Raw genomic sequence first — 24,013 nt, forward strand, 5'->3', positions numbered from 1 at the left:
CAAAAGGAAGATAGAAGTTTGGAAGACACTTTCTTTATTAGGCAGAGTAAATGCAGGTAACATCCCCTGAGAACAGCTCACTAGAGCTTTTTTTAACACACAAGTCTGCCATTCTTCACTTTAGAATAGTTCATCTCAGGGTAAGATTAGCAGGGAGCACTGCCTAGTTTCAGGCTTTAATATACTGAGGCTGTGAATGTCAACTCTTTTTCCTGCTGGTGAACCGACCCAGCAGAGCAGTGTGAGTGCTACTTACGCAATTGGTGTGGTCATTATGTCTCCATTAGGGTTAGGAAATTGTGTTGTAGATACAATCTGCATCTGGGAACAAAGAGGAAAACACTTTTAAGCTGCTCAGAACAGTATGTGTTATGCTACCTGTACTGCAAATCTCTGCTTTTACTCTCTGGAATATAAATGGAGCCTACTGAGAGAATTGCAGATAGATAACATCGGAGACCTCTGCATAAAAAGAGTTTTTCAAGTTTCCTGAATAGATTCAGGAGAAATACAGATTTGACAGAATAATATCATCTCCAGATAAGAATCGATGCTTGCATGATAAAAACCTTTAAAAGAAAGAAAACAGAAACGAAAAGCCAAATCTTGTTGCTAAAGATCCCTGTGGCCTGCCATCAACAACATCATGTTCTATTTCAGGCATGTTCCCCCATGCCTTCATCTATCAATACCCTGGAGCTCTGTGTGCAAATGAAAGTCCACAAAAGCTCTGGTCCTCTGAGAGGAGATGACTCCCTTCTCTTTTCAATGGAGCTAAGACACATTGCATTAAAATCATTGAGGACAAGCCGGGTGTAAATGGGCGTGCATAGTTTGTGGAAGGCAGGATGGAGGGATCCTGGAAAAAGTGGAGAAGGAGAGGGGGAGAGTGAGAGAAAGAGATGCCTGTACTTCCTCTCCGCCCATTCTTAAATGCTTACTGAGTAGCCCCGCAGTGCACGCTTTGTCCCACTCATTGTCACAGGCTTAGAGAGCCTCTTTGCCAAGTGAGAGGCTTTGGCGACATATGTCACTTCAGTGAGTCTCCTGTCGCTCCTTTAGCCGCTTGAGTGGAGGGGTGGGCAGGGAGGCGTGTCTGCGCACCAGCAGGAGAGGAGCAACGTGAGGAGGAGGACGAAGGACATGTCAGAGATGTTGGTTTAGAGAGAGTTGTTGGAATGATCCCTTGATGGTCCTGTCCCGTACTGTTTTTTTTTTTTTTTTTATGGACTTGTAGTGCAACTGTTTTGGGCCTCTGCTAGAGGTGGACTTAAGATGTGGAGTGACTCAGAAACAAGTGAGTATTCTTCATGAAAAGTCCCTTGGAAATGGCTCCTTTCTTTGCTTACTTTATATGTACTCTGCAGTTTTTACTTGGCAACTCACTGTTACAAACGCTGTATTGTGATATTGTCTTACATGCAAAGATTCGGGGCAGTGACACAACACATCTTGTGTTGTGTTTAAACCCCTAACCACTTGATAGCAGTGTTATTATCCATCTTCACTGTTCTGATTGCACAGAAAACTTTTTCTGACTCAGATTTAACATATATCATGGTGTGTTCTTTATATGAGGCTTTTCCTAAAATTTGATTTTAAAAAAAGCAGTACCTCACCTTACTTACAGTAACACAATAAATCACAACATGTTGAATTGTAACTCCTGTATAGTCATACATATCGTATTGCAAAATTTTTGCCAATATACAGCCCTAGTCTGTGGGGGTGCTGGTTTGTCTGAGGAATATTGTACTAAATTTGAGTTTAAAGAAAGGGAGGGGGTCATTGCGTACAGTGTGTGTCATTGTTTTGCAAATCACATGTACTGTTTGTCTCAAGTCTTTGCACTCAAGTCCCAAGTTAAGACAAGCAAGTTCAAAGTCCTAAACAAGTCCATGAGTATTAGCATGCTAACAATATTAATATTAGCCTTTTTTTTTACTGTTCTTTGTGGAACATCACATGTTGAATGAAAATGGAAGTTGTTGCATCTCTGTCTGTAATTTTGCACATTTTGAATACTGCAATTAAATATCTGTTGACCTTATAGTTTTTGTACAATGAAAACAGGGAGTGCTGCATAGGGTCAAAAAGTATTGTTGGTGATATTAAAATGAAAAAAGATATCACCTTGCTTACAGTATTGCAATATATTGACTTGGAACCTCTGTATGATGATGTGTATAGTATCACCAAATTCTTGTCAACACAGTCCCAGTCTGCAGGGGTGCTCGTCTGTCCGAGGGACACTGTACTACGTTTGAGTTTAAAGAAAGGGGGAGGGGGTCATCAGTGTGTGTTGGCAGGGATTAGTCATGTAGTAGTCACACTCTTCATGCCCCGGCCAACTATTGGTTTAGGAAACACAATCCCTGCGGATTTGTGGCTATGATCTGCCATGTGTTCAGGTAATAGATCCTTTACTACCAAAACATATGCTTTGTTATCTGTTTACATAGGAACTCCACCCCATTTTACGCTCCAAGGATTTTGCCTTTTAAACTGACTGTCAGCTTTGTGTGAGTTGTTATTAAAGGTTTGCAGATCTCCATGTATAATAAAGCTTAGTAATTTGCTCAGGATAGAGGTTCCCCCTTGGGTGTGCACCAGGCAGTGGATTTGCTGCACATGAATGAAAGTTGCCTGTTTGGTTGTTTCCAGGATCAACACAAATCTGGATAAAAGGTCCCACCATGTCACTGGTAGACTCTGGGCCTCCCACTCTGTTGGGCTGATGTGGTTTTCTGTCTGTGATTTAAATCACAACACTGTCACTAAAGTATTTACTCATGCCCGTAAAATAGTACTCTTGGTGGTCTCTAATGCAAAACCGTGCGTGCAGACGTGCACATGTGAGTGTGTGTATGTGAAATACAGTATACAATGGCATTAGGCTAAGAGTGCCAGCGGCTTACAGCTTTATTACAACATGAAAATGTATGTTCACTCCACTGGAACAAACATCTAACCAGCTTTGTTTACTATTCAACCCGGTGGAAGATAATCACAAAATGTCCTTATTGCAAATAATACTCTGCCACAATCTCTCAATTTGTTTAATTGATTCTAAATTCCAGCAGCTTAATCCTGCATCTAGTCTACAGCAATTACCACATTAACCTTTCTCACTAAGAAGGGACAACGCATGCAGCTCTGTGTCCTTATAAGAACCCGCAGCAGCACTCAGTCATTGTTAAGCAGCGTACTGTATGACTGCTGGAGCTCCCCGCCTTCATTCTCTTGATAGCAGGATTAGCTAGAGGGTGAACCCATTTGGCATTGCTAGTGCTGCCGCCACAGACTCAGCACTGTGAGAACTAAGCCGTGAAATACTGACGGGCTTAGACCAATTTATAGTCTGCCATCTTGGATCTAGCGACCGTAGCAGACATCAGCTTTGTGCCAGTCGGGTTTACTGTAAGCATGCCATGCGATGCCACCAGCCAGGCTTTACAGTTCAAAGGGTAATCTCCAGACAAGTGCTCTGCTGTGTTGTGCTACGAAATCACAACAAAGAGCGACAACTGACTTTGAATGGCTGGTGTCCTCAATGGGAAATTTAGCATCAGTTAAGCTATGGTTTTTAAATGGGCCTGAATACAAAACTTTGAATTTCTTTTTATTTATACACAAGAAATAAGATATTTGATGTGCAACTGGCTGAAATTTAATTACTATAATGAAAGTATAAACTTAGGAATGTCAAATTTTTAATTAGAAATTATTTCAAGTCATTGCTCTGCAGTTCTCATGTACTGTATGCTGACCAGATCCAAGCAAACCAAGTGTGGGGCAAAGAGTATGTTTGGAACAATGCCAAGAGGTAGTAGAATTTTTGGTGTAATGTCTAGTAACTAAAAAATAAACTTAAACATTTTTAAATCATTTTTAATATCTCTCTGTTTTTCCCTCTAGTTGATTCAGTAGCATGCAATAGACTATGTAGGTTGCAGGTTCCTGTTTTGCGTAGCGAAGGCAGGAAAGCCGGTTGACCTGTGTGTACACAGCTTGACTGACATCAAACAGCACCGTGATGACAGCCCTCTGTTCTTTCTTCACAGCCAATCGATAAAGGCAAGGTGTCAGAAAAGTGTCTGTCCTTCAGTTGTCGTTCATTTTTTTTAAAAACTAGAGCCAATCTAAATGTGCAACTTTGTAATAAATTTGTGGGATGCCAGTCAAGGGATAAAAATGCTGTGTTATTCCACATAAAGTGAGACACCTGGTCCCCTAGTCTCAAACCTTTGCACTTTAGTCCCTCAAGTCACTCAAGTCTAGTCTTAAGTCAAGACAGGCAAGTTGCAAGTCCTAAACTTTGAATTTTGATTTCTAAATAAGTTGTAATGTAACATTGAGTTTCCAGCCTCAAAGTTACTTGACTGTTAGGCTAACATTAACTAATGATTACACTTTGTTAATATCAGCTTCTACTTATGATTCTTTTTGCTAGTTCAAATGTTGAATGAAATTGGAAGTTTTTGTGTCTCCATCTGTAATTTTTGACCCTCAGGTTTTGCATATGCAGTTCATTTTTGTTGACTATCTTGTAGTTTTTGTGCCAGACTTAATTATCTTTGAGCCTATATTTTTTCCATTTGGTGCTCAGTGGCTCTGGGGAATTAAGTGTTGACCTGCTGAGAATTACTAGCATTAAAATATTGTTAACTTTGTAAACACTGTCAGAGTTTATAGTACCATGGTGAGTGAAGAGATGGTTACCTGTGGAGCACATCAGGCTCTGTAATCATATCTTTACCTTTCCTCCTTGATTTTCTTCCTTCTTGTTCCTCTCATCTCTACCTGGCTTCAAAGGACATTTGTGGTGATGATGTGGATTCAGTGGACACTTGCTAACTTCTGGCTGATTTTTAAGAAGCTAATAGAAGAAGCATAAATAATAGTGACAAATAAGCAATATGAATCTGCTAGAGCAATCAGTCTCCCCTTGGGGACTAAAAAACATGATTGTAACAGGTCACCAAAAACAGGACTATCCCTGCTGTGATTCATTGATTCAGGAGCCGAAGGGAAATTAATTAATTACGGATGCACTGATGCCGATGCCAGCATTGGGGTAAAGTAGCAAGTATTTCCATGTCAAAAGGCTCAAGTCCATGTGGAGTTGGAAGTCTGACTCGAGTCCAAGTCATGTGACTTATGTCCATACTTATGCTATCTACTACTCCTTTATGACTGTTCTGCCTTTGAGTGCTAAGCCTTCAGATTCATTCAACAAATGCCCTGTAGGTAATCTACATTTACTTACAAAACATTATGAGGAACATTATTCTCACCCTGAGGCACAGCATATTGTTGATATAAAGTTATCAAAGCAGAACATTCTTTAATGTATTTTAATTAGGATTATTATAGAAAAACACCACAAAATGTGTGGGTTTGATGTGTTTCTAAGTTGTCAGATCTTATTTATTTATGTATTTGCCTTCTGGTTTTCTTTACTTTAAGTTGGCAGTCAGCCATGCTGCATAAAGTATATAAAGTGCCTCTTTGCAACATCGCTACCTTAAGTGTGATTATTCAGAGCCCGTTTAGAGCTGAACAACTCTCCCTCAGTGATGTTCATTCAACGCTGCATTTCTGTGATTAGAACAGATGCTAGTAGGGCCCTTATCTGACCAGGATGAGTTTTTCCCCAGGTTGCATTCGTTGGCTTATGACTACATTTTTGTTATCTTATTGTGACTCTTCCAGGTCCTCTGTGCCTTACAAATTCGAAGTGACGCAAGTTGATCTGCATCAACACGTTCTCCTGATCTCCATTAACCAGTGGAGGGTGATGAGGTTGGTGGGGACCCTGCAGCTTGTTCTGCTACTGGCCTTGACCTCCAGGGCTGCAGGCCTCAATATACCTCTGGAAGGTATGAGTGTCATGAATGAGTCCATTCTTACTCAATCAGTAATAGTCAGTAAAAAGGAAGATATTTATTACATTGTTATTTGTAAATCGGATTGGTTGCTCTATGTGTAACTGAACCGAAACCCAAGCTGTCCACCCTTTTTGAGTGTAAATGTTTGCAGCTTTCTAAAATTATGACCACCAAATAAAAACTTGAAGTAAATTGTTTAAGTCTCAAGTGTTGCAGCAGAGGTGTCTTTGTTTAGGGTTAAGAGTGCAATCAAGTCCTGGTGTGCTATTTTAGTTCTCTCTCTCTCTAAGCACCTTAATTGTGCAAATTATGCAGTGTTGTGCCTCACCTCTTAGTTTTATGTAAGGAAGTAGGAAAGAATAGGAAATGGCAGAGGAAAAATACAAAAAAAGTTGTGTTTTCTTTTTTTGCATGACCTTATAACAAAAACATAATCACTAATGTTAACATTGAACATTTTTTGTGATCTTTTTGTGTGTATGTGTCTTCATATTATAGTTGAGCAGCCTCCAACCATAATAACTCACACAACTGGTCCCATTATCGTCCTTCCTTTTGACCACAATGTAACATTCAGCTGTGAAGCCAGAGGCAACCCGCCACCAGAGTAAGTGACACCACCAGGAATTCTGTCATAATAAAACAAACAAAAAAGCACCACCGCTGATGAACATGAAGCTGAACTGCACGAAACATATCAGTGATTAATTGATGGAAACATACTGTATGTTTTGCTCCAACAGATACAGATGGACAAAAGATGGCAAAGATTTTATTCCTCCATCTGTCACGACAAACAAAGCAAACCACACAAATGGCACTTTTGTGCTTCACAAAACGCACCTCGTCCAGTTTCAGGGTAGATATCAATGCTATGCTTCGAACAAGTTTGGAACTGCCATGACAGAGGAGATTGAACTGATAGTTTCAGGTGAGTTATGATTTCAAAAGATGCTAATCTATTACGTGAAATTGCTGACTATTTCCCATGTAAAGTTTTCATGATAAGGTTTTCGTTTTGTTTTCGTTTTGTTTAACATCATCAACATGTTTTTGATTAGGTGTCCCCAAGTTTCCGAAGGAAAAAATTGATCCCATAATTGTTGAGGAGGGCGAGCCAATCACCTTGCACTGTAACCCTCCAGAAGGCGTGGCCCCACGTCTGATCTACTGGATGTCTCTTGGTAAGCCACGCAGCAACTGCTAATGCTTGTAATCTTGTAATTTAAATGTTTTATAGGTCTGTTGGTTGGTTTATACCTCCCCCCAAAAAGGTAAAGGTTCTTTAACTTTCAGTTCAGTTTCATTTTTACATGAGTAGAAGAGAACAAGACTCGCCCACCGCAGCAGTCAGGTAGTGGGTATGTCTGGCTTGAACATCTATTGCAAAGGCTTCAGTATGTTTTAAATCGGTTACGTTGTACAACGTGTCACCCAGCCTTGTCCACAGGCAGTGTTTCGATGCCTTCTTTGAATGGCCATACATGAACACAGGCAACAAACCCATCACAGAGAGGGCTAAGATGCCATAAATCTTACAAATTGGGATAACGTAGCACACTTTTGTACAGTCTCTCCTCAAAGGTGTTCATGGTGTTGTCCTCGGGTGTATTGGCACTTCGTTCACTCACCCACATACCTGGCCTATTACAGCAAAAAGAGGGTGCGAGTGACTATTATGAAAAATTTAAAAAATGCAGACTAGACTGCTCAGGTACATGTTCGTAGAGTCCATCATTTTCATGCTTCCTATTAATTGTCCATGCAAGCAGCTCTGCAATGCACTGAACTACCTTTATAATTTAAGAAAGGGTTTCCAAACAAGCCAATACGTTGGTCTGATTTGAAATCTGAGAGCAGACAGAAGCATCTATGCTATGAAGCATCACAACCCCCATGGCCAAAAAACCATTAGTTTGATAAGAACTTACTTTAAGCATACTGACACCCTTACTGTTTGTGAGTGAGAAGTTGGTATGAGAACACATACATGTCATTGCAGTAGCACTGTACAAGGTTCCAGGGTGGGAAAATGTAGCGTGAAGGTCTGTCTGCATCACACCTTCCTGAAGTTTCTAACGGATAAAAACAAGTAGTTGGCGACACCATTTGCTTTAGTAGAGGCATGTCCTCTCGCTCTCCTCACCCTCCACTGGCCTTCAGTGAAGGTAGCAGCGACAACAAGACGAAAGGTTCACTCTGGAGGCCATTGAGTTTACCCAACATCAGGGTCCTTTTTCCAACCACTGCCAAAGAAAGTGATATACTGTGTAAAAAGTTCTGTCTGAAGTGCTGTGTCAATTGGGACTGACTTTTCTGTCCTCCCCCTTGAGAGCTCCTCAGCCACCTCCAACAAACCTGACTGATGTCAGAAAGAAAAATATGGGTTTTTCAGGTGCTCTGAAGGACGAGGCCTCGAGGCATGGGACAGAATGAACGAGAACACTTGTAAAAACTTCTTGATTTAAAATCTGTTTTTTACTCTTAATCTTAGTTTCATACATTTGTTTTTCCCAGGTATTATCAACAATCAATATCATGCATTGAACATGATAAAAGATACTTTGAGATATGTGCTCTGTGCTGGCAGTTCACTTTGTATTAGTGACCTATCTTTCCCTCAAATTCCTCGCAACATAAATCAGAGTGAAATATGTCTTTTTTATGAGTTTGCTTTGAACATTGACAAAACAACCGATGACTTGAGGCTATGTCTTTAATGAAGCTGTTAGGCACTTTGAATGGGCTGACCAAGGAGCGACACAGAGCGTCACTGACCCGTGACTTAAATAATGGATCTATGTAAACCAAATATGTTGCCACAGTGTAGTTATGAGTTCACCAGTTCTATACACGGAAACGCTTTAGGGTATTCCATTAAGCATCATATGAGGCGACACTGTGTTTCAATTTATGAGACCTGAGGTTGTTGTTGAAATAATTTTTACTTTTTACTCTTGTCTCTCTGTTGCACTCGATGGATCTATCTGTATCTTCTTACCAGCCACAGTAATGTCAAAAACAAAGGTTGACGTCATACACAGCAGTAGTCTACATTGGTTACATATTATTAATACCAGTATGTTCTTTTCCAGGTCTCCAGCACATTGAGCAGGATGAGAGGGTTTCCATGGGCATTGACGGCAACCTGTACTTCTCTAATGCCTTACAGAATGACAGTCGTCAGGACTACTGTTGCTTTGCTTCCTTCCCCAAAATACGCACCATCGTCCAGAAAACCGCCATGGCTGTCGTGGTCAAGAGCTGTAGGTTTATAGAACTGTGTGTGTAGAACGTAAAACCTACCCCACTTGCTTGGTCTCTGTTGTGGTACTGGAAATCAAATACCTCAAAAATTTATTTCAAAGAAAAAGGTTAATTCTCTTACATACTTATCGACTCTGCATTGATTTACTAAGAAATATCGACCTTTCCCAAGATATGTCAATCAAAAAGTGACATAGTGCTTAAATGCTGTTGTTGTTGTTGTTGTTGTTGTTGTTGTTGTTGTTGTGTCCATAGTCACATATAGCAGCTGACTCATTAAAACTACCCTCAACTGTTGAATGAGTATTTGGACCTCAGTATTCTTGTGAAATGTTCTGTGATTTTTTATACCTGACCTGCATATTTTTATGTAGAAGTTTTTTTTCTATTATGATATAAACTACTATGGACACACCTCTAACACAACTGTGGACTTTTGTGCATTTTTGGGATGTATGTCTTCAGAAAGGTTCTTGTGACAGACACGTCGACATGTTTTAATAACTCAATGCAGAGGTAATAGCATGTGAAGGAACTGACTTTTTGTATTTAACTGAAATACAGCCAGTGGCACGACTGTAGCTCATCTGTTAATCATCACATCAGTGACAGATCCCTGTGAGGTTAAAATACAAAGAGATGAGACAAATCAGTACAGCCCATTTCTCTATTTTTTGATAAGTGTGAAAAGACATTTGCATGTGTTGTCAGGTATTTTTACTGTTAACTTTCAGATGTTACTGTACTGCATACCAAGAAATAGGGCCTGTCTTGTCATGTTTGTGCTCTGCTGCGACACTGGATTGAGCAATCCACGTCAACGAAGACAAACCATCACTGCCACTACCAGTATTATTCTCACATTGTTTTGTTTTCCTTCCAGTGAGATCTGACAATGAATCTGCTGACAGCAGCGTTGGGAGTGAGTAATAATCACACATCAAAGCCCTCGCGGTGCACAGTAGATCAAAACACATTTCATATCATGGGAGCAGGCACCGTAGTTTGTTTGCATGTTGCAAAAAGCTGCAGATAACAGATTGACTATAAGATTGTGTGTAGATTATATCAGTGATTGAATTTTTAGATGTGTGACTGAGGAGGGCTATTGTGTTCAACACAGCTGAAGGCCCCCCAGTGAGAAAACCCAGCCTGCTGCTGCCCTCTGGTGTTCAGACTGAGAAGGTGCTGCTGAAGGGGGAGAGACTGCAGCTGGAGTGTATACCACAGGGATAGTATGTTTACATGCTGTATCATCACTTCTGCATCCACATGATCACTCATCTATTATCATATTTATCTGCCATGACAGCTCCTAAAATGACACTGTTTTAACGTTATAGTCCTACTCCGAGCATAAGATGGATGAAAATGGGAGATGACCTGCCTCTACGAACAAAACTGGACCACTATGGAAAGTTGTTGACCATATCTGCTGTGGAAGAGAGGGATGGGGGGAAATACACATGTACAGCTAAAAACTCTGCTGGAGAGTTCGTCCACTACTTTGATGTAATAGTGGAAGGTAGGTTGACATGCGGAGCTAATTATTCGTGTGTGTTTGTTTTTGTTTCAAAGTGAGAGCTGTTTGACACAGGGATGGCAGTTTGCTTTGACTCAGACCAACAAAGCTCTTCTTAATCTCCCAGATCCGCCAAAGTGGCTGACAGAGCCTCCTCCGAGCCAGCTGACTGTGATTGGGTCTGATGTTCACATCAAGTGCTCGGTCAGTGGAAAACCACTGCCAGACATAACATGGAGGAGGAACGGAGAATTGTTTAGAGGTGAGTGGGAATAATTTGAGCTGTGGTTTTATGCATCTTCTGCCACTGTGCAGGGAGCAGCTACACCCAACTTCAACCACACAACTCTGAGGTCAGCTCCACAAGTAGCATCTCTGGTAGCTGTTCTTCAAGCTCATGAGACAGGCTTGACTACTCTGGACTGAAGTACTGGTGCAATTAAAGGTAATACTGTTGTAGCACTCTTTACAGGATGAAAGTATATAGGAGAAAAGTGTTTTAAAAATGTTTTACGGCGTTTTGCTGCAGAAATGTCTGAGTAAAAATGACTTATTTTGATTATTATTAAATTATTAAAATGAATGTAGTGTAGAGCAGCCATATGTAAAAAGAAACTGCAGATTTTAGATTTTTTTTTCTTAGTATAATCATATTTATACTATTTATTCATCATTTTAAAATGTGAATTAATTTCCAGTTAAGTTCATTGTTCAGATTTTACCATCAAACCTTGTATTTAATCTCTTGGTCGATAACATGCTGGAAAAATTAAAAATGTCCATCATAATTTTCTAAAGCCCAAGTTGAAGTCTTTGAAAATAGTTACTGAGTTGATTTTTATTTAAATCCACAAAAGCAGGATTGAAGAAACTGGACCCAGATAATGTTTATCATTTTTGAAAGCTGACTTCACTAATTAACTGACAATCACGTTTTTTGTTTTTTTTTGCCAATTGTCTGTTGACTGGTTGATTAATCAACTAAACATTTCATATTTAATTTTCACATTTGAGATGCTGAAATGAGAGAATTTTGACTTTTTTTTCTTTAACAAGTTACTAAAAAAGATGATCAGAACAGTTAACAGTTGATTAACTGAGTGATCATTGCAGCTCTACTTTGAAATAATGAAAGTTGAAAGTGTCAGTCAGTGATCTTGATGTTATGTTTTTATGTACGTGTGATGCTGACAGATGACCCACAGAACAACTGGCAAGTGCTCGATGACACCATGGTGCTCCACAATGCCAGACCAGAGGACAGTGGTGTCTACCAGTGTCAGGCCTCCAACAGTCACGGCAGCATTCTGGCGAACATTAACATCATGGTCATGAGTGAGTATTACAGCATGTCCTGGACAGGCAGCAAGGACAGAGTGCAGAGTTATTACCTAATAAACACAGTGGTCAGTGGTCTGGGAAATGTTGTGTAGTTTGTTTGGGCTCAATAGCATTTCACAGTTCCCTCAGATTTTGAGGTGGGTCGTTTTTAACATTAAAAACATTATGTTACCTGATCCCAAACATTCTCATGGCCCGTAATTATCCTGAAAACATTTGCCTGAAGTTACATGATGCCTGGCCAGCAGCAGTATTTAAGTAATGGATCCTAGAATTTACATTGGCTACAGCAAATCTGCAGCATTTTTTCAGTCTTCAGTCACACAGTTTTGTGCTTACATGCTAACTGTAGCTTCAGCTTCTTTCTGGCTGACAGCAGTAGATGCAGGTCTTCTGTTACTGTAAATAAAAAGAAATCACACCCACATAGCTCTAAGATTTTCTGCAACTTCTGCTACTGTATCCCATCTGTCTTCAAGGATATTATATTTAAATGGCTGCGTTTTGCCCTTTCGTCCAAAGGCACTGGTCCCACTGGGATCAATTTCAGGGGATCACTGTCTTCAAAACGTAGGACAGGAGAGGCAGGGGATCAAACTGCCACCCCTTTGATTCTCTGCTCTACCTTCTGAGCCACATCCTCTTCTATTACACACACCACTTTGAACAGAAATACCAGGCTGTCAGTCCTCTCTGAGATTATATAGCTCAAGTATTTTTTACTCTTTTATTTCCACTGTAACACTCATTTGATTATCACTTGTCACTCAAGTCTGGAGGTGCAGATCATTTTCAGTTAATTTAAAAGCAGGTAAAAGGTGAGGACAACATATAGTGTCACCTCGCAGTGAACCTCTGATCCACTAGCTTCTGTGACTCAATGCAATCTTTCATTCAGCATTTATGAAAAATGAGGGTTTTACACTCAGTATTCAAATGTAAATGAGTATGTACTGCAGTGGTTCTCAAACTTGGATCCGGGGACCTAAAGGGGTCCTTGAGTGGCTTGAAGGAGATCCCCAGCCAAAGGAGGAACCACAAAGAAAGAAACAGTGTTGGCCGTTTTCTCATTGACTGTGATTCTATTTTATAGTTATCCTAGTTTGGTCATTGATTGGCTATGAAGACTTGATTTTATCTTGTAACCTAAAAAAAAAAAAATCTAAAACTGGCGGTCTGTGATCTAATATGCATCTATTGTGGGCCTGGGCACAGTTTCCTGAGGCTTAAAGGGGACGTGTCCACCCTAACTTTTGAAAACTGTTGCTCCCACAACAAATAATTTCTGAATAAATCATGTAATTTAAATTACATATTTAATAGAAGCTGACTTCACTTTTGGAATAATTGTGGTAAAAAGTGGTAGGAACTGCATACAGTTGCAAGTCAGTATGTGTATGTCTGTGGCAAACACTTCATCACAGGTCATTTAATAATGATTTAACTAAAGCTTTACAGAGAAAACATATGTCCCTACCGTAAAACACCTGCTGGAAGTAGAGGGTATTTAATGTGAATAATTCACATAAATTGAGCTGACCTACTTTCTAATAATGAACCTTTAAATAAACCATAAAGTAACATGAGTAAGTGAGACTAAAAACAATTTTCACATTTTAGAGGATTTAGAAGCATCTTTGCTTAAAATTACTTAATTAATCAATTATCAAAATTGTTACCAAGTCATTTTCTGTTGATGGACTGATTAATTGACTAATGACTGCAGCTCTGCAGCCATATTTGACCTTGCCATGGCCACTCAACATAATTCAGTTATTTAAGAACAGTAATATGATATGACAATGAAAAAGATACACAATCTTCTTGACAACAGGAATGAACCACACACCATATTGCTCAGCAAGTTTATGTTCCTGATGTTTATTAATTTGCACCATTACAAATGTCAGCGTCTAAATGAGTTTAAATGAGTCTTTCTTTTTCACTAAAGTAACTTTGCCTCTCTGTTTGAAATGTTATATCTGTTGAAGTATTACAAAAACGCTGTGATGCTTGTGCCTGAATTATATCTGTATTTTCAGTCATCTGTTCTTCTGCCCCTGGTTCTTATGAAAAAGTCCTCTCGGGCAATAACTTGACATTTGAACAGCTGCACTCCCCTCCTTCCTCTTGCTCTTAGACACGGCTCCTCGGATACTGACGAGGGACGAGCAGAAGTATGCTGTAGTACTGGGAGGCGATGTTACTATGAACTGCAGAGTTTTCAGCTCTCCACCACCCACCATCTCCTGGTAAGTGATCACCAGGGAGAACATGTATTAGTCTTGGTGACGTCTGTCGGTGAGAAGCTTCACAGCAACACGACAAACACAACATTGTGACAAATATATTGTTAATACAGAAGAATTATGATGTGTTTTTGTCTTTACATCACTGTGTTAGTCAGCTATGTGCGATTTCCAGATGTCAGTGCTGTATTCTAAAGAATGAAGCGGAGCACATATTGTATCGCTGCAGTGAGTCGTGCTATTAATCCTACACTGCTTCAGGTGTCATTGTGACATAGTCTGATGTTGACACCATGAAAATGGTCTAATTAAATCTTATTGACTACCACTAGTGCTTGGCTACAGTTCTACAAAAGAAAAATATGATCTCATGCAGTCCATGACAAAGCAATCTTAACTTTACAAAGACCCTCACAATGCTAAGAGAGTTCTTTTGGTTCTGTTAGATCAGGGGCTCTCAGAGTGCGGCCTGCGGGCCAATTGTGGCTCTCAGGAACATTTTGTGCAGCCCCCCAAAATGACATGAAATGCTTGCATTATATTTTAATCATTCCATTTCTTTTTATTTATTTTTGTTTTGTTTTCCAATCATTCTACTTTTATATATATTCACTTTCAGTGGCCTAAATTGAAAAGAGAACATGCAACAATGCCATGGCACGTTGTATCCTGAGTTTTGTATTTTAGGATACAGGTCTTTGTTTTCATTCATTTTGCTTAGAGCAACCACAAGCACACAACACTGCTAGAAGCATAAATCACACAGAAAAACAACACAAATGGGCTGAAAATGAAGTGTGAGACTCCTTACTGAGAGAAGCTAAAGACAGAAACAAAGGAACATTACTTCTACAAAATAAAGGAAATTAATGGGCTCAATCTATACAAACACTCAGAGTGGTTGGGTGATCTGAACTAGCTGCTGCCAGTAACAGTTATGTTTTTGTACCTTGTTTGTGGTGTGAGTGCTTACACTTTTGAGCAGTTCGGGAATTATAAATCTCTCAAGGCCCATTTTCAGTTTACGAATGGACGGGTGCAGGAACTGCAAAATACTACTACAGGCATCTGTGGCCTAATTTCCCACAATGCCCTGTGTTTCTCCTCCTCTCATCACAGTCTGATTGTCTGTACACTACATGGCTGCTGTGTGAAGCTGCACCCCCCTAACAAATGTCTGTCAGGTTAGGAACAACAACTTGTACAAAGCTACTGATTGCAGTGCACCTAGTGGCACCTTATGACTGTCACATGAATTATGTTCTGTCATCAATGATAGTGCTTTATTTCGAGGGACAACTCAGCGGCTTAATGTGGAATTGAGATAGAAAAGCCACCAGACAAAAAAAAAAAACATGTACGGTTGAGGAGAAAAGGTTTTCAGAAAAATGGAAGAACTATTCCTTTGTCTGACCTGTGAGGACAGATAAAAGATGAATTCAGTGCTCAAGCAATTCACGTAAAAAGCCAATGCCTGCATTAGATAATACATGGCTTTTTCACTCAAATGTCCTCAAATCACAAAAGTTGTTCAACTTATCTTTCTTCGGCTGAGGACTATTTCAAAAATTATTTCGATCTCGACCTTGACCTTGAAAAAAAATATTCATGCATTTTATTTAATCACACCTAGATTTTTGCAATGCCCTTTTATTCTGGTCTTAGTCAGAAAGCCAAATATTGCCTCCCACTTGTTCAAAATGCAGCTACTTGGCTTTTATTCACATTACACCGCATTACTCTCATCCTCACTTCACTTCACTGGTTACCTGTAGGTTTCAGAATTGATTTTAAGATATTATTGCTGACTTTTAAAGCTTTGCAGGGGCTAGGACTCAATTATATTTCTTACTTTCTTGTCCCCTATGAGCCTGTACGTAACTTAAGATCCTCAGCTGGGACCCTGTTGGTTCCTGTTAATAAAGTGGAAAATAATTAATGCATTTTGTGTAGAATTTGTGAACCCATTAAATTTCAGATTGGTTCCAAATGTTACTGGGTTCTTCCTCGGTTCGTGCTACACCCTTCCACCAAGTTTCACGAAAATCTGGCCAGTAGTTTTTCAATAATCCTGCTGACAAACAGACAAACAAATGGCACCAAAAACATAATCTTCTTGGCAGAGGTAACTAAAACCTCAGCTGAAAATGTCAGAAAATGGCACCTAAACTGTTTTGCACTTCAGCTGTCGAATAAGTTGTACTTGTCTCTCCTAGGGCCAGAGATGAGACCCCAGAAGCCATTGAGGGGGAGCGTTTTGTTGCTCTGGAGAACGGATCTCTGCAGATCATCAGTGCAGAAAAAAACGACAGCGGGAATTATGTGTGTGTTGCCTCCAACACGGAGGGCAAGTTGGCTGTTACTGCTGTGCTGGATGTGAAAGGTATCTCAGCATCATGATTAACTGACTGTCTTAAGCAGGAGGAGTACTACAGTAGTCACTGCACACGATTAGTCATTAAATGGCAAGTTCACCCAAATGACAATGACAGTTCTCAAATGTTTCTGTCTGCTTGGCTGGACTAGAGGTGGAGAAAAACTTTTTTTTGGTTATTCGGGTGAACTGACCCTTTAAAATTAAAGTCAACACTTGCCTCAGTACTTTAATAACTGATACATAGTTTTTTGTGGGTAATTTATTGAGTAGAAAGCTTAAAGGCACATAATAAAAACAGGGTTATGTTGTTTTAATCAGGAAGATTAAGTGGAAGGTAAAATTCTTTTTTAAATTTCTTTTCAGCATGCTCTGCTGTGATTGATCAAGTAGTTAAAGTATCTTTCTCTGTGAGGTCTTTTGAAACATGTTTTGCTGAAAAGCCAATAAATACTTAAGCATCTTGACTTTAAATCTGCCTTTTATTGATGTTATAAAAAGATGCAGCATGAATAATAATGTGGTGGAACATATTTAGAAATTTATTTTTCATGGATGTTTCATAAATGCAAATTGCCAGGGAAATTTATTGAGCAATACCAAGACATTTCCATTTTGATTACTCATTTCACAAATCAAAGAGGCAGTTACTGCAAGAATGACTCATTCATAAAGTAAATAATTTGGCTCAACTTCAAATATTCACATCTTATTTGAAGCATGCAGGAATTATGAATATTTTTTTCCTCGGTTCCCTCCTAACAAGACAAATGTCATTATCTTTTAATCTTATCTGTTTAATGGATGTTCTTTGGTCTCTGACCTTTTTTTTGTTTCATCTTTAGACCCTACAAAAATAGTAGATCCACCCAAGGACACGCAGATCATCAGTGGGACTACAGCCCAGCTGATGTGCCAGGCAGAGTACGATAAAAGCCTGCAGGCCTCCTTTGAGGTGGTGTGGAGGAGGGATGGGGAGGAGATTCCACCTTCCTTTGAGGAAAATTCCAGGTAGGTGGCTGTGGTTTGATAGTGATGCAACCAGTTTTCAGGTGTGTTTGTGTTCACAGTGGCTTTGTTCAGTGTCTTTATCTCTGTGCTAATGCCAGGGAAGAAAAAATGTATTGAAAATCCCCCAAAACTTTGTTCCATATCCTGATAAGTAGAGGGTCAAAAACAGGGGATGTTATTGCCCTTTTCTTGGCCAAGAAGGTTATATTTTTTGTTTTTTCTGTCACAGTTTTAGTAACAGTTGTTGGAAAGTTAGGTTATAGCAAAAACTGGTGCACTTGGCAGAAGAATCTGGCACATATATAATATAGTGTGTGACTGATATGAGTTTTTAATGGCCAATGTTAATATTTAGAGAGCAGGGTGGCCGATGGCTGATATATAATGTCATGTATGATTCCATTATTTCATGCACATTACAATCTAATATACATGGTTATCTTAGCCAGAAACATGTTGTTTTAGATGGAATTTATATTGGCACTATACATCCTCACTGAGTGCTTTGTATTTGATTGATTGATTGAATTGGCATTCCAGCTATATACTTACCACTGCACTTCTATGTTCAGATACTTTGTGGATGATGGCATGCTGCAGATCATGAATGTGAACCTGAGTGATCAAGGATTGTACACATGCATTGCTAGAACCAGCCTTGATGAGGACAACGCCACTGCACTGCTCACCATACTGGGTAAGAGGGTATAATGTAAATAACACAGTACAGAATATCATTAATGATTGATGAAATTTTCTAGACTATAGAGTATGTTATAAATAATTTAAATCAGGGTGTTGCATTGTAGTATCAATGTCATTATTATGGTTATAAGCCTCAAGATGTTTTTGTTGCCCCTTTTTTGTTTAAACTGATGATTTCCCCTGAACCTCCAGTCATGTTTAATTTTGCATACAGATGTTCCAGATGCTCCAGAAAATGTAAAGATATCTGAACTTAAGAGTCCGAGGAACGTCTGCCTGTCTTGGGTGCCCGGGAGTGATCACAGCAGCTTGGTAACAGGTAGATGTTCATCTGGAAGTCGTAGAAAAACCTGATGTAATCAGCACTTGCTTTTGGGAATGACCTCACTGAAGAAATCCCTCCGCTGCTCTCACAGGTCACACAGAGCACTAATTTCAAAAGTCTTAAAATTCTCTAAACTCTAGGTGCAATTGTCACAACTGTTTCATGGGACATCAAAACTCTGTTGCATGTTTGCAAAAAGTAGAAAATCACCCGAAACATTTCATTCAGGCTTCAAAACCAAGTTATTGTGTCAATAATTTGGCCGCTGCCGCCAAAATGAAAAGTTGTTTGGTCATTGTGTGAGCAAGTTCATACTGTTGTGTATCACACTGAGCTTTATAGATATTTGTAGAACAGAGAAAAAGGATACACATGATACACACATACATTTATATGTGTAACAATGTGTTACATGCAGAGTGCAAACTATAGACAATTGGCTTTACTCTGTTGCACACACATGCCGAGACGTTTGAAGTTTGCTTGAATAAATGAGAAATTCCAATCTGTTGTAAATAACAAACTTCCTGTTTTGAAAAAATGTATTCTCATTTGAGAATTAAAACAAACTGAATAAGAAAAACTATAAATAAAGGCAGGTGCTGCCATCCCTTGTCTAGAGGCAGTGAAGCAATTAATGCACGCTACACATATCCGAAAAATATAGCTTTAATCATGTGTGTTGTGTTGTGTATTTGTGGCTATTTAGTGATCTCATATCAGCAATTCGGTTCTGCTAGTTCACCAAACTAATGAGCAAGTCAAGTCAAATTTTGCATATATGTAGCCCAAGGTCATAATTAAGCTCAGGGAGATTCACCTCTGTACCTTCTTGACCATGTGTGTAGGTAAAATGTTCTTTATATTTCCATGATAAAAATAAATATCTATATCTATATCTCACAGTGTCCTAGCTGTGTGCATGTGGACTATGCCAGGTGGACTGCGCGTGCACAAATTGTTGCACTTCTTTAAAACAGAATGTGTTCATGGGAAATGTGTGCCTCGTTTGAACACAAATGAAACAAAGACAAAAAAAGTCAAGTAATATATTTTTTTAGACAGTATCTGTATTCAGAATGCCACCAATTTAAACTGTAATAAAACAGAGTTACTCATATTTTGTATTTTAAACATGTGACATTGTTCCTTTTATGTCATTACTTTCCAACAGTGACTATGACTATTATTTTGTCATTTATATTTATTTATTATTTTATTATTTTCATAATGGATTATTCTGTCAATTATTTTCTCACTTAATAGATTAGTTATGTGGTCCATAAAATGTCAGAAAATGATAAAAAATGTTGATCACTGTTTCCCAAAGCCCCAGGTAATGTCCTCAAATGTCTTGTTTTGGCCACAACCCAAAAATAAGAAAGAATGAAGAAACCAGAAAATATTCACATTGAGAAACTGAAATCAGAGAATTTGGACATTTTTTAATGAAAATATTACTCAGAATGATTTATTGATTACCAACATTGTTGGTGATTTATTTAAAAATTGATTAATTGTTGCTGCTCTAAATAACCTAATAGTGCAGTGATAATAGCACACAAACAAAGTGTACGGCTCATGAAACTGGCACTTCAGTTTCACCTGATTTTGTTCAGTGCCTGCTGTGTTTATAAAAGATCTCTCACACACAAATAAATTGAACTGTGTCACCTAAAAACCTGATAAGAAAAGGTCTTTGATGCTGGCTAATTTAGTTGCTGCACATCCCTAAATTTTGTCATGTCTCCTGTGTTATGAGAAGGAGAGTTAACAGAATCTGCTGCTGTGATCTCTGTTGAGTGCAGACGAAAGTTCTTTAACAAGTAACGGCTGCAAATAGCTGTGAAGTGCTGAGGATCCTGGCAGGGAAGCTTGTGTCTCATTTATGCTTCAAAAAGGGACTTTATTTTTGGAACTTACTGATGATAAGAATTTACATAAATTGATAAATGTATCCTCTTGTAATGTTTATTAGCTTTGATATGTGTTGTCTGTGATCAGAAATTAGAGCAGACATGCCTGAAGACGTTACTTTGTTAAACAGGAATCTGTAGTCGTTTTATTTGTTTAATTAGAACATCTTGGAGCATCAAACATCAGTTGTAAGGCCATCAGCTCTTTTCTGAACCATACTGGTGGATCCCACAGTTTGGCACAGCACCAGGTGGATGTGTGTAGAAATATTAATTTAATGTAATTAATCTGCCATGGAAGTTGCCAAAAGCCATGACTGTGTCTGAAATCCCGTTTAGTCATGTATTATTCCCCACATGATCAACAGTCAGTCAGGGACTCACAGGGAGTAGTTAACTGAGACTTTGGATACATATGAATCATCCTCATTTTCAGCACGCTTACAGGTATAGTGTTGCATAAGTAATTTACACATCTGTCATTTCAGCGACAAGGATGCAGCTATGCATCAGGGGATTTTGGGCAAAAAGTAGCTAGAGTTAGTTAACCTTTAAGTAAATAAGTCATTCATTTGGAGTCATATTTCTGGCTACTTGATAAATATGAATAATAACAAGTTTTGTTTTTGGCCTTTGCCAGCTCCTGAGGGAAACATCTGGCTATTTAACTGCTAAATGCTTCATTATGTGCAGCAGCTAGTCTTAGCTCTGTCTGTCTGCTGTTCAGTGCTGAGCAGGTAGTGTACACAAAGTTTTTTAGAGCTTTTCACTGAAAAACAGCTGCCTGTTGCAGCACAATGCTATGAGAGCGGTGAGAGTGAACCACAAAAGAAAAGCTGCAGGCTGAACAGATAAACAATGAGCCGAAACTTACTCATTCATAATGCTCCATAAAACTAAGGTGAGCTCCAGATTCTGGTGCTTATTCTCTGTAGGTTCATTACTACAAGCAAGCCCTTTCACATTGATTGTCAATTCATACGTTGTTATTGTACAAATATCAATTATTATCATTTTAAAGTAGTATGTTATTACAATGTGGAACTTTTTGAGGGTATTATGAAGTGCATAAAATTTATATATATTTACATTTGCAAAAAAAAAAAAAAGTGACTGTAATATACTATTTAGTTAGGAGTTAGGAGCCTGACTTAGCTTGAGGACTGGAAGCAGAGTGAAACAGCAAACCTTGTTCTCTTTAAAGTGAAAAAAAAAACCCAACTCACCTACCGTTACCCCTTAAGCTTTACGCTAAGCTAAGCTAATCGCCTTTGACTCCAGACATGAGAGCGTTACCAGTCCTTTCATCATGAACGTGCTAAAAGAGTGTGCTCATTGAATATGCTCATGTTTTGAGTGTATTCATTTAAGGTAACGGCACTCACAACATGCCGGTGTTACCTCCCAGCTGGTTTTCAAACTAACTGGATCCTGTACGTGTGCACATTTCGGGTTCGTCTAACAGGAGCAGTTGTGTTCTGTCTCTGTCACCAGTATCGTCACACATTCACAAACATGTTACTGGTGACATCTCATTTACTGGGATGAATATGATTTGATAATTGAGCACGAAATCACAGCCGCTTAGGAGGAAATTGCGCCTTTACACTTAGGATCAGTTACCTTTATTTCCCAATGACAAGTAGACAGACTTGTAATACAATTAATCGTGTGTGGAAAAAATGAGCATGAACTAGTTCAGTTTGTGGGACTGTGCACTTAGTTTAAAATTCAAAATTACAAACTACCTATGAAGGTGAACAAGAACACTTTAATCTGTGTGAACTGAAGTCGTTACTTGTATGAAGTGTAAACTTTCATCTAATTCTCAAGAAGGAAGCAAATAAACACTTTTATCATAATGTTTAACTATTCCTTTACTGGTCTTGTGAAGTGTTAAACGTACTATTTGTCTCTATCAATAATGTATAGTGGACTGTACAGTACAATAAAAGGAGTCTAATGCATGCTTTGTTTTCTCAGCAGCTGTGGTCATCAGTGTTATGGTGATAACTGAATGTGCATGTCTCCTGTCTCCTCCATGAGCATAGAATTTATAGTGGAGTATGAGGAGAGCCAATGGGAGCCTGGCAGGTGGAAGGAGCTGCAGAAAGTCCCTGGTAACCAAGCAACAGCCGAGCTGGTGCTACACGGACACCTTAACTACCAGTTCAGAGTGTATGCTGTTAATGCTGTTGGACCTGGACCCCCCAGTGAGCCCACTGAGAGACACAAAACACTCCCTGCTGGTGAGACTCGCTCCCTTTAATTAACATTTTCTGCTGTGGTTATCGCTCCATTGTGGCAGCATGCAAAGTTTTAACTTTTCTTTTGAAATGTGCAGAGAGGTTCTGTGCAGAAAGGAGAATAGCTCTTGGCCACAGGACTTTGTAGCAGTGGGGGATGGAGATATTTTTGGTTCTCAGAAGCCCTTAAAATCCCCAAGTATGAGCTTCTTCACATGTTGCTGCTTAAACTCGGCTCTCATTTTAACATAGATACTTTTGAAAAGAGGAAACTTGTACTGCGCTTCCTGATGAGTCTGGTTTAGCTTCACAATATTGATTGGATTGATATTAGCTTTTTAGCAGCAAAAGCTGAAAATAGTAAAATGAACTAAATCATACAATTTTTTAATTTGTAAATATGTGATTATGCAACTTCTCTTCAAAGCTCCTGATAGGAACCCAGAGAACATCAAAATTCAAGGCCATCTTCCTCATCAAATGGACATTAGCTGGGAGGTAAGAGAAAGTAATGTAATGCGATGTAACAACACCAAAAACCCACGGTACTGTGACACCATGATAAAAAAAAGTCAATGATATGATGTTTATCATATTTAAAAACAAAGAAAAATGATGACTTGAAAAATGTGCTTTATTAAGCAGTAAGTCTGATTTGTATAGCACTTTTTATTTGTATAAAACTATTGTTTCCTGTTAACTTGAAGTCCTACCACTTTTTTTCTTTTATAAAATAAAACTAGATGGGCTGAGCTAGTTAGCTAGGTACTTTTTTAGCATGCTGACGTCAAACAGCTAATCAGCATTATGCTTCAGATTTCTTACCTGATTTCTCTGGAGATGTGCTACCATGCACCAATCTCTTGCATTTTGCAGCAGTGGGACTTTGCCGACAGTGATTTACACTTCTTTTTAGACATGATGTAACCATTTTATCTTCTGTTTCTGTTACACTGCAATAGATTAGACGCTTTAGTACTTTGGAAAAAGTAGTTCTGAGTGACAGTAGTTCTGGATTTCAAAATAAAGGATTCAAAAGTAAAAAGTAAAATTGCAAAGTACTTATTTCACACTAAAAAATTAAAGAAAATTATATATATATAAAAAACACCAAAAACAAACACCATATGCTGAAATAGGACCAGCTCCTTAAACATTTTTTAGGG

General features: G+C 38.8%; 1 protein-coding gene across 16 annotated transcripts in view; it reads left to right on the forward strand.

Moving 5' to 3' along the window:
* Nucleotides 1-24,013, forward strand: part of chl1a (cell adhesion molecule L1-like a) — a 74,837-nt gene that overhangs the window by 21,692 nt on the left and 29,132 nt on the right. For 15 of the 16 annotated variants that reach the window (XM_084721404.1, XM_084721403.1, XM_084721398.1 and 12 more), the window contains exons 2-18: nt 5,716-5,882; nt 6,390-6,498; nt 6,635-6,822; nt 6,953-7,075; nt 8,987-9,157; nt 10,042-10,080; nt 10,282-10,393; nt 10,502-10,683; nt 10,808-10,942; nt 11,875-12,015; nt 14,162-14,273; nt 16,487-16,653; nt 17,490-17,655; nt 18,228-18,352; nt 18,575-18,679; nt 22,653-22,850; nt 23,275-23,345. In XM_084721404.1, the coding sequence (XP_084577530.1) occupies nt 5,801-5,882; nt 6,390-6,498; nt 6,635-6,822; nt 6,953-7,075; nt 8,987-9,157; nt 10,042-10,080; nt 10,282-10,393; nt 10,502-10,683; nt 10,808-10,942; nt 11,875-12,015; nt 14,162-14,273; nt 16,487-16,653; nt 17,490-17,655; nt 18,228-18,352; nt 18,575-18,679; nt 22,653-22,850; nt 23,275-23,345 (2,226 nt within the window). In that variant the 5' untranslated portion in view covers nt 5,716-5,800. Of the gene's footprint in view, nt 1-992; nt 1,298-5,715; nt 5,883-6,389; nt 6,499-6,634; nt 6,823-6,952; nt 7,076-8,986; nt 9,158-10,041; nt 10,081-10,281; nt 10,394-10,501; nt 10,684-10,807; nt 10,943-11,874; nt 12,016-14,161; nt 14,274-16,486; nt 16,654-17,489; nt 17,656-18,227; nt 18,353-18,574; nt 18,680-22,652; nt 22,851-23,274; nt 23,346-24,013 lie in introns of those variants that run through there. The other variant, XM_084721394.1, reaches the window with a different exon arrangement.

Source organism: Lutjanus erythropterus, chromosome 6 (assembly GCF_056507025.1).
Source record: "Lutjanus erythropterus isolate fLutEry1 chromosome 6, fLutEry1.hap2, whole genome shotgun sequence".
NCBI lineage: Eukaryota > Metazoa > Chordata > Actinopteri > Lutjaniformes > Lutjanidae > Lutjanus > Lutjanus erythropterus.